Source organism: Engystomops pustulosus, chromosome 1, assembly GCF_040894005.1.
Source record: "Engystomops pustulosus chromosome 1, aEngPut4.maternal, whole genome shotgun sequence".
Taxonomy (NCBI): Eukaryota; Metazoa; Chordata; class Amphibia; order Anura; family Leptodactylidae; genus Engystomops; species Engystomops pustulosus.
The window spans coordinates 160,935,039-160,946,456 of record NC_092411.1 but is presented as its reverse complement, the minus strand read 5'-3'; the positions used below and the strand labels follow the sequence as shown (position 1 = coordinate 160,946,456).

General features: G+C 46.4%; 1 protein-coding gene across 1 annotated transcript; it reads left to right on the top strand.

The window, feature by feature from the left end:
* Positions 1 to 2,869: 2,869 nt before the first annotated feature.
* LOC140121433 (uncharacterized) lies at positions 2,870 to 8,623 on the top strand. Its single transcript, XM_072141045.1, has 2 exons — positions 2,870 to 4,429; positions 8,327 to 8,623. The coding sequence occupies exons 1-2, from the start codon at positions 2,870 to 2,872 to the stop codon at positions 8,621 to 8,623; spliced, it is 1,857 nt and encodes a 618-aa protein (XP_071997146.1).
* The last annotated feature ends 2,795 nt before the right edge of the window (positions 8,624 to 11,418 follow it).

The following is an 11,418-nucleotide window of genomic DNA, read 5'->3' as shown; positions in this document are numbered from 1 at the left end:
TCTGTCGGATTACAATGATAAAATATACAGTTCTGACTTACATACAAATTCAACTTAAGAACAAACCTACAGACCATATCTTGTATGTAAGCTACAGTCCAGCTACAGCTGTCATTCAAAGAGCTGTACAATGTCTATTCGTGGCAGAGGTCAATGTCCTAAGACAGCCAGCATATGGCAATAACTGTGTTCATATACACTTATTACATTTATTAATTTATTTGCATTCACATTATTTATTTCTTTCACTTATTACATGTTCCCTGCTCCTCCAGGTGATGGAAACTGCCAGGCTAGTCACCATATACATCCTGTATGTGCACTGTGTAGTGTGCAGTGGATTTACTTGTGGGAAACTAAATGGATTTAATGCTAAATTACTTTGAGAGAGAACAAAAGGCATCATGGGATCTGTGGGCAAGCTAATTGGCATCAGCTTGAGGGCATACATAGACAGACATTAGTCTCCACCCACTTCACATTTGGTGAGAAAGATTTTTATCAAACACTTTCAGAACACAAAATGCCATAACTTTGGAAAGAAAAGGCTGATTAGTAAATGGTAGGCATCATTCTGTTTTTCTTTAAAGGCAGAATGACATATAAAAATTTTGTAAAATCATTTTAACTTACTGCTCCCCCATCCCATGGGAGATACAAGATTCAGATATATCTGGCTCTTTTCTGGCTTTTATGTGCAAAGTTATAATAATTCTGCTCCCAAAATCCTGAAAAAAACTTGAGATAACAGACTCTTATCATCCCATATCTCTACTCATGTTAAAATCATAGGCAAAGCCTTAGCTAATCCTCTGTCAGGGGTGATCGCCTCTCTGATACATCCTTACCAATCAGGCTTTATGCAGACACATTGGGGCAGATTTACTTACCCGGTCCATTCGCGATCCAGCGGCGCGTTCTCTGCGCTGGATTCGGGTCCGGCCGAGATTTATTAAGGTAGTTCCTCCGCCATCCACCAGGATGAAAAGCATCGGAACGCGCTGGAGTTCACCGAGCCAGGCTGAGTGAAGGTAAGTGCAAGCTCCGCAACAGATTTTTTTTTTTTAAATGCGGCGGGTTTTCCAAATCCGTCGGGTTTTCGTTCGGCCACGCCCCCAATTTCCGTCGCGTGCATGCCAGCGCCGATGCGCCACAATCTGATTGCGTGCGCCAAAATCCCGGGGAAATGGGCGCAAATCGGAAATATTCGGGTAACACGTTGGGAAAACGCGAATCGGGCCCTTAGTAAATGACCCCCATTATGACAAATACTATGCAAGTCAATAGAAAACAGAATGGGGCACATTTACTTACCCGTCCGGAGTTGTTCACCGGGCGTCCATTATCTGACCAAAATGCCCAATATCTTGCATATGTTGCTTCCCCGCTCAGTACCCACAGATTGCGACAAAATTTGAATGTTAAATCCCGCTGTCACGGACGAGGACGCCGCCGCCTCGTCACGTGACGTGGGGTGCAACTGTACGGGTTAATTTAGCCTACTCAAACTTGCGCTCACCTTTCACTCAGGACACAAATTGAGCCTAAATCACACCTCATACAGCTCCAGCACCAGAACCAGACCCGCTGCCACCACTTATTGCATTTATACTGGGACCAATAAGTATCCCACTCTACATCAATTCTTGCTCTCAAGCAGTCACCTTGTCACACTCAGCACTCCAGCAGTCACACAGTTAACCACACTTCACAAGGCTATGGGGCAAATTTACTTACCCGGTCCATTCGCGTTCCAGCGGCGGCTTCTCCGCTCTGGATTCGGGTCCGGCCGGGATTTAATAAGGTAGTTCTTCCGCCGTCCACCAGGTGGCGCTGCTGCGCTGAAAGTAAACTCATCGCGCCGGAATGCACCGAGCTGGACCAGGTGAAGGTAAGCGGTCCTTATGCGACACATTTTCGGTTTTTAAATGCGGCGGTTTTTCCGAATACGTCGGGTTTTCGTTCGGCCACGCCCCCCGATTTCCGTCGCGCGCATGCCAGCGCCGATGCGCCACAATCCGATCGCGTGCGCCAAAATCCCGGGGCAATTTAAGTACAAGCGGCGCAAAACGGAAATATTCGGGTAACACGTCGGGAAAACGCGAATCGGGCCCTTAATAAATGACCCCCTATGAGTTCACAGAGCATACAGGGACCAAAATTAAAGTGAAAAGCTTTAATTACAAAAAGTTGATCAGTGCATAAAAAGATATTAAAAACAAAAGCATTACAAAATAAAATGACACACAACACGGCAAAACAGTTATAAAATAAAAAGGGAGAAAAATAACAGAAACTTACAACTTAAAGTAAATCCTGATCCCTGGAGGTGGGAGAAATAAGGGACACACTCAGCTTGTCAAGCAGCCCCCAAAATGTGAACACCAATTCTTGGATTTCATATTGTTTTATAACTTCTCAGTTTGGTTTAGATTTCAGAACCTCCCATTCATTAATTAGTCCAGAGGGTCAAACAGTCTTTTGTTTCCAAATCCTGATGCAGAAGAGGGGGGGTAGGGAGACCAAATGTCCTTTGGGGTCTGAACAGACCAGTCTTCAGTTCAGAGGTTATCACGCTGTTAAAGCTCCAGGATGTCATAAAAGCTGCCTTGACGCTTCAATAGATGCCAAATATTTCAGTACCATAAAAATGAATCTATTTGGTGGCAGCGGTGGGATAGATTCATTTTTGTCAGAGCATGGGATTAAGCAACTAACCCCTGCACTTAAGGACTAGTGGAATCCTTGCGAGGAGTACCCTAGTTTTACACGGAACAAATCAGTGCTGTTCTAAGACACACGTGCAAACAGTTTCCCTTCCCCGTTTTTTTCTTTTCTATCTTTTATTTGGCAAAGGTTGCACTCAGTGATGGCAACCATCTACAAGAGACAGAGCAAGGAGGCTCTAGTCCACCTCTGTGAGCAGAGAGGCATCGACCCGGCTGACAAGTCCAAAGAGCTGCTGGTTTGTGCTTTGATGGAGCAAGATGCAGAGCAAGGATCTGGCACGGCTCAAGGGAGCCAAGATATGGACATTAATCCTGGAAGAGTTTCCCCTGAGGCTACCCACAGCAGGAGCCCTCAGGAAGGCATGGATGTGTCTCTACAAATGGCCCTACAGCAGCTAGGTGAATGTGATCCTAGCCTGCGCCTGCAGCTTATCCTTCAATTTAATCAGGCGGCCGCAGCGCGAGAGGAGAGAGCAGCGCGAGAGAAGGAGAGAGCAGCCGCAGAGCGCCAGGCTGATAGAGAATTCAGGCTGGAAATGGCGCGTATTGAAAGGGGTATCAATTCTGTGCAACCCCAATCCCAAGATGTAGACCCCAAGAGGCCTCGTCAAGAACGTTTTCCAGTACTGGACAAGGATGGGGACTTGGACATTTTTCTGCGGTCTTTTGAGAAGACCTGCAGACAATACCATCTGCCCCGTGAGCAGTGGGCACAGTATTTAAGCCCAGGGTTAAGAGGCAAAGCCCTGGAAGTATTTGCTGACCTTCCTCTTGAGCTTGATGAGGACTATGATGCTATAAAAGCTGCTTTGATTAAAAAGTACAACCTAACTCCAGAGGTGTATCGCAAGAAATTCCGGAGTGTAAAGCGAGAAACAACTGAGAGCTACGCTGATACAGTAGGCAACTTACGGACTACCTTTCTACAGTGGACCCGAGGACTTTCTGTCAACAGCCATGAGGACCTGGAGGATCTCATGATAAAAGATCAGTTTCTGCACATTTGTCCTGTGGATGTAGGACAGTTTGTTTGTGACAGGGAGCCTAAAACTGCGGATGAAGCTGCGCAGATTGCAGACTCCTACACCGCCAACCGGATGCCTGAAGCAAAGAGGGAAACTTCCCCCCAAAGGTCCTCCAGCTGGAAGGAGAAACAAGCCAGGACAACATCACAACCTTCTGTATCCAAAGTGGGTGAGAACCTTACACTGAGGGAGTCTTTAAATCAGGGGGATATGCGCAAATGTTTTAATTGTAACAAAGTGGGTCATCTGAGGTCTGCGTGCCCAGAGAGAGGGGTGACTGTCTACTCTACAGCACCAGTAGTCATGCTGCTTTCTGGTGATATGGAGAAATTACAGCACCACATGCAGATGGTGATAGTGGGTGATAGAGTCACCCAGGGATTAAGAGATTCAGGGGCAAGTTATTCTCTAGTTCGCCCTGAGATTATAAACCCTGAGGACATCATTCCAGAAAAGACTTTGCCTGTAAAGGGGATAACCGGATGCCATCCAGGAGTGCCCGTTGCCAAGGTTTTTATGGACTGGGGTTCTGGTAGAGGTATCAGACAAGTGGGAGTGTCACAAGAATTGCCTGTGGATGTATTGTTGGGAAATGATTTGGGAAAAATGACAACTGTGTATGTGCCTGATGTACAACAATCATATGAGAAAATGGGCAGAAGCCCAAGCGGACTGGTCTGGGAAGGAGGACAGGATAGCAAGAGCAAGGCTATGCCTGCTCCAGAACCAGAGGTGTCCCAGTATGAGGACGCTACGGGGGAGGGGGTGGTGAATGGGCCCCCAGAGATAACCCTGCAGTCAGCAGATATGGTGAAGGGTGTGAGAGGCTGCCAAGATGGAGTCTCTGAATCTGCACCTCAAAGCTCTAAGGTCCTGAGTGTGGATCTGGTGGAGGACATTACTCAAGGAGAGGTCCTAGAGCAGACAAGAAGTGTCAAGATGAGTAAGGCTCAGAGCATGAGCCACAGAGATGCCTCTACTCAGACTGGGGAGATGCAGTGTGTCTATGAGCCAAAGACAGCGTGTACACTAGAACCAGTGCTGAGAGAGGAGATTGGGGTCCACAGTGAGGTCGGGTTCCCAGTGATGAGTGTTGCCAGTGCAGTTTTGGGGAGCGATCAGGAAGTAGAGCAGGGGCATAGGGACTCTCAGGAGAGCGTTCAGTCAGTGGTCCAACCTAAGCCCTGTAGTATAAATGGTAAAGAGAGGGACTCTAATAGCTGTACAGCTGGAAAACCAAAGCATAATGTAATTGGGTACAGTAGTCCTACACTTAACTGCATTGGTATTTCATCCAGCAGGGAGAGGGTTAAACGTTTCACACTTGGGAGAGGGGACACAGAACTTAGTGTTTCTGCAGCACAAAGCCATAAAGTCAGCAGGGGGTCCCAGCACAGCAGTGTACAAGTGACCAGGGGAGATAGTACTTGGCCTTATACATAGGACAAAGGACCAGGTGGTTGATGTGCCCAGGTAATCGCATCTTATGGCAATGATTTTTATGGTACTGAAATATTTTAAAACAAAGTTAAGTAATTACCCTATAGTTAAACCAATCTTATGCATTCACAATTAATATCTCATTGACACCCGCGCTCAGTCCGAATCAGTCGGATCGTCCGAAGGCACGGCCCCCTGATTTTTGCCGCATGAAAACCAGCGCAGCTGCTACACAATCCCCTGCTAAATACCGGTCACGGCCGCGCAATCCCCAAAAATGTTGGAAATTCAACTAAAATGCGGCTGCGGACCCTTAATAAATAAGCCCCAATGTGGCATAAATAAGCCTCCATATTATATACAAAATTACCGCTTTTACTAGTATTCAAAAACAACAATACATATATACACAGACATAAACCAGAATTAGTTAAAACATCTAAAAAGTGTATACATATACACAATAGAAAAGCCAATAGGGTAAATTTAGTAATTGCACCCTACCCAACACCTTGGCTGCCTAAATAAGTAGGGCATAGGATGAGAGTCATCAACATCGGGATACCTAGCACATACAAATGTATGGATAATGATATTTATCGAAGCCCAGTGGACAACATATCAAAAGCATCCATACCATCAATGGCAAAGCATTCGAGGCAGCCAGGGTGTGAAAACACATCTCACGTGTTCCGTCACTCCAGGTCACTTCATCAGGGGGAGAAGTCATCATGGTTCATGTGGCTGGTCAAATTATGTCCAATTCCAAGGCTTTTCTCACCTGTATTGAGAATGCTGATATGCAATAAGGATCATAATACACCAACCATTGTGATACAAGACAAAGTAAAAGATATATAGGAAATATGACACAAGTGCTTATGATGTGAATTACGACATAAATAAATATTTTCAGTTCGACACAGGTATGCGCAATACTCCCAAACTGTGTAAAATTGCAAAAACAATAATCCATAATATTACCAAATTAATGAAATATATAAAGCATAAATTAATATGATATGACGCTGGTACGAACAAATATAGGTTGGCTAAGTATGGATATTTATTTAGACGTGAATATATAAATTAAATAGTATAACCAAACCATCTAAAATCCTTATAATCCTTTTTCAGCACCTTAGGGGCTGAAAAAATTACTGCAACTCTGTATACATACAGAACAGAGGTGAAAGCACAGCAGAGGGCAGGAGCACCAGAGGGGAATAGGTACAACTGCTTTCTTGGTTTTACAACCATCCCATTCCAATGATAAAAAAAAATATAAAAGTCTGGAGAACCCCTTTAACCCCTTTCCGACATTGAACATAATAGTACGTCATGGTTGGCAGTGACTTGCCGACACATGACGAAGCTCGCTACTTCACCACACTTGACCTAAAAAAGGGATACTGCCAGATACCCCAAACAGATAGTAATAGAGAAAAAAACAGCCTTCATCACCCCTGAGGGCTTTTTTCACTATGTTGTGTTACCCTTTGGGCTTCATGGGGCCCCCACACCTAGGACCAGGGGGGTCTAGTGATCCCAAATGCATGGGTATATTACCTTGCAGCACAATGTCAGCACCTTGGGGGGTGGAATGGGCCTGGCTCGGAGTCGTGGTGTCTGAGGGTCCTGCAGCATTTCTGTAGTCCATTGTCTCCGATGGCGGCTTTGGAGGCGGTAGTCTTTGGAAGAGTAGCTAGGGGACACCCGACACTGCTCTCGGTACAAAAGATTTGGGGAACTTATAAGAAGATTACAAATAACCCATACTTGGGGGAAATATACACTCACCGGCCACTTTATTAGGTACACCATGCTAGTAACGGGTTGGACCCCCTTTTGCCTTCAGAACTGCCTCAATTCTTCGTGGCATAGATTCAACAAGGTGCTGGAAGCATTCCTCAGAGATTTTGGTCCATATTGACATGATGGCATCACACAGTTGCCGCAGATTTGTCGGCTGCACATCCATGATGCGAATCTCCTGTTCCACCACATCCCAAAGATACTCTATTGGATTGAGATCTGGTGAGTGTGGAGGCCATTTGAGTACAGTGAACTCATTGTCATGTTCAAGAAACCAGTCTGAGATGATTCCAACTATCCTGCTGAAAGTAGCCATCAGATGTTGGGTACATTGTGGTCATAAATGGATGGACATGGTCAGCAACAATACTCAGGTAGGCTGTGACGTTGCAACGATGCTCAATTGGTACCAAGGGGCCCAAAGAGTGCCAAGAAAATATTCCCCACACCATGACACCACCACCACCAGCCTGAACCGTTGATACAAGGCAGGATGGATCCATGCTTTCATGTTGTTGACGCCAAATTCTGACCCTACCATCCGAATGTCGCAGCAGAAATCGAGGCTCATCAGACCAGGCAACATTTTTCCAATCTTCTACTGTCCAATTTCGATGAGCTTGTGCAAATTGTAGCCTCAGTTTCCTGTTCTTAGCTGAAAGGAGTGGCACCCGGTGTGGTCTTCTGCTGCTGTAGCCCATCTGCCTCAAAGTTCTACGTACTGTGCGTTCAGAGATGCTCTTCTGCCTGCCTTGGTTGTAACGGGTGGCGATTTGAGCCACTGTTGCCTTTCTATCAGCTCAAACCAGTCTGCCCATTCTCCTCTGACCTCTGGCATCAACAAGGCATTTCCGCCCACAGAACTGCCGCTCACTGGATGTTTTTTCTTTTTTGGACCATTCTCTGTAAACCCTAGAGATGGTTGTGCGTGAAAATCCCAGTAGATCAGCAGTTTCTGAAATACTCAGACCAGCCCTTCTGGCACCAACAACCATGCCACGTTCAAAGGCACTCAAATCACCTTTCTTCCCCAAACAGATGCTCGGTTTGAACTGCAGGAGATTGTCTTGACCATGTCTACATGCCTAAATGCACTGAGTTGCCGCCACGTGATTGGCTGATTAGAAATTAAGTGTTAACGAGCAGTTGGACAGGTGTACCTAATAAAGTGGCCGGTGAGCGTATATGCTTGAAGGTATGCAGGGGTGGAAACGGAAGGGGATAAAAACTCTTGCACAGTTATATGACCAGTCAGTACTGAAATCATTTCAACAATTGGTTGATGAATTTGAGCTACCCCGTTCGTTGTTCTTTCAGTACCTCCAGATTCAACATGCTGTGCAGGCTCATTCCGGCCCAGAGGAAGTGACGTTTTCTTCCATCGAAGTTATGCAGGGGGTAGTGTCTGCTAAACATATGAGGGGGCTAATATCTCTTTTGTATATGGTTTTACTGGACAAGGTGCTAGGGGACCCAATGGCAGCGGTTAGGAGAAAATGGGAGGAGAGAGTCGGGCGCATGGAGGACGAGGAGTGGGGGGGAAGTATTGACATCTCCAAGTACGCCGTCTTTAAATGTGGCGCAAAGGCGATTGCAGCTTTTCCTACTCCATAGAGTATACCGGACACCACAGGTGTTGCAAAGGATGGGTTTGAAGGGGGATGCATGCTGTCCGAGGTGTTCAGAGGAGGATGCGGATGATTTGCATATGTTCTGGACATGTAGGGAGTTGGACAACCTGTGGAGCAGAGCGCTGGAAATGATACACTGAGTGTTTGGCGTGACTGTGCCAAGGAATCCAAAAGTGTGCATGTTAGGGTTTGTGGGAGAGCTTGAGATTAACAGAAAACAACAGCTGGCGATTGCGAAGGTGTTATATCAGGTGCGCAAATCTATTGCCATGCACTGGTTGGATGCTGCCCCGCTGAGGGTGAGGGAAGTGAAGAAATTATTGAATAATACCATATGGTTGGAGCTGAAAGTGTATGTGAAAAGAGGTGCGGTGGATAAATTTGAGAAACAGTAAGGAAAGTGGCTTGCCTATCCGGGGGTGGCCTTGGAGGAATTGTTGCGGAGCTGGATGCGGGCCTGACCAGGGGGAGGGTTAGGAGTATAAATAGCTATGTGTCCTAGTGGGGGTGGGGACAGGAGGGAATGGGTTAGGAAGATTGATACAATTGACCAGATCGCAGGGGGGAAAGGGTTCTGGGGGTGTGGGGGGTGTTTTAATTGCATTACCATCATTTTTTTTTTCTCTCTGATGCAGTTTGTAACATGATTGAAATGTAAAGCTGTAATTTACTCTGAGATATTTGCATTAATAAAGTGTTCTTTGATTTAAAAAAAAAAAGAAAGGTGCGGTGGAATGAACAAGCAGAAGGTGCTTTTCAGGCATTGAAGTCTGTGTTGTGTGGATCTCACGTCCTCAATACTCCAAACTTCAAGAGAGAGTTTATCGTGCAGACAGATGCCTCAGATGTAGGGCTGGGAACTGTCCTGTCTCAGGAGGTGAATGGAGAGGAACACTCCATCACCTACCTGAGCATGATACTCACACCAGCAGAGAAAAAGTATAGTATAATAAAAACGGAATGTCTGGCAATAAAATGGGCATTGGAATCCCTAATGTACTACTTTCTGGGGCGACAGTTCCGTCTGATAACTAAACACCCTCCTCTCACGTGGATGAGTAGAACTAAGGAAAAGAATGTTGCTTTCACAGTGCAGCACAGAGACAGGAAACTGCAAGGCAGGTCTCCAGCAGGTGATGTGTACAAGAAATATGGAGGGAGAGGCTGATGTACTGGTTCTCCCTGGGCAACCCCTGAGTGTCTGCAGGATAAGTTCCAATTTTCTCTTTAATAGCAATAATGTTCAGATAACAGATGACAGGGATGCTCCTTTTTCGCTATTTCTCAAAAGGCAGCACTGCGGATGGTGGTCACTTGAGAGCCGGTATCAATTAAGGCTGGTAGGGTTACTCCATTTATGGTCACATGAACCATGGGGCGAGTCCCCACAAACCTTGGCATCCAGTTGGAATCTCTGGGACTTAGAAGTTCTTCCCATGGAGGTTGTCCCATAGCTTCAAGGGTTTGTCGTTTAACCAGCGATATTCATTCTCTTCATGTCCGTATCTACCACAGTAACTGCATCGCAATCTGGGTTCTCTTTGGCTCCAGGTGGTCAGGGATTTTTCCATAGTTGGAAGCTGTTTGGCCCGTGAGTCCCGGGGAGCGGCTGGCTGTAAGGAACTGTCAGGCGGCTTTTTCTTCCTGGATGGGGTAGCTACTTCCACCTGCGCCAGTCACTCAAGCATTTTGCTCATGGTGTCTGCCAGGGTGGTGACTTGCTCTGCTAGGACAGCGACTTCTGTGGTCACTGGAGGCAGTGTTGCTGGTTACTCTGGAGGAAAGGCTAGATCCACAGGCTCAGGCTCCTCCTGTGGTTCAGCAGGCAAGCGTTCTCCCAGGATGTTGATGGCAATCTCCTTTAATTCAAGAAAAGAAGCTTGGGCATGTTGAAGAGACAGCATTTTTAATTGGCATTTATGATGTTTATCCAGAAGCCCATTAATAAATTGTATCCTGCAGGGTTTGGTCGGAATTTCCAGACGGAGGATAGAATTTTCAAGGCGGAGGATAGCTTTCCATGTCTCCTGTAGGGAAAGGGCAAAGTCTCTAAAAGATTCTTGGGGCTTCTGTCTTTTCCCAAAGAACTTCTGCTTCAGCTCAGAGGCAGTACATTTTTCAAAGGTGGTGTGCAGCTATTGAGGATTTGGACCACATTTTGGCATTCTGCTCAGGGCCCAGACTTGAATTCCCTGAGACCGCGTCCCTTAAACTGCTCAGTAAGGATGCCCACTTTCTGTTCTTCTGTGAGCGGGTACAGAGTGAAGCTAACATCTTGGCTCTAAATTCAGCGAGAGTGTGCAACTTTCCTTCGTAGTGGGGTAACCAGGGGCCCAAGATAGTAGGGCATTGTCAACTGTGGTGGAATGAGATGGGCACTCTGGAGTGTTTAGAATGCTTTGATACCCTGAGGAGGGCCCAGGTGACAGGAGTTGCTCCAGCTCAGTGTCCTCTTCTTGGGCTGACATGATTGGGCTGAGTCTAAGGGATGAAACAATGTTCGTTGCTATGGGTGATGGCTGGTAATGGGGAAGTGGTCCCTTTAAGGCACAGTCACTATTCTCTGGGAGGTGATCCAATTACACCTAGCTTCAGAAACAATCTCTACCCCCCCTTTAACTTTCGAAGCGGTACTCACTCAGGATCAGCCGCAATGACAGGACAGCTCCGATGCACGATGATGTCCTTTCCCGATATCCGGCCGGCAGAAGGTGCTCAGTGGGGATCGGTGGAGCTCTCTTCCGATGGCAAGACACTGCGTCGGCACTCAGGACGATG

Coding starts and splice junctions, on each gene's coding strand:
- LOC140121433 (XM_072141045.1), top strand. CDS start 2,870: ATGGCAACCATCTACAAGAGACAGAGCAAGGAGGCTCTAGTCCACCTC. Junction 4,430..8,326: donor GCAGAAGCCCAAGCGGACTG/GTCTGGGAAGGA, acceptor TTGTTCTTTCAG/TACCTCCAGATTCAACATGC.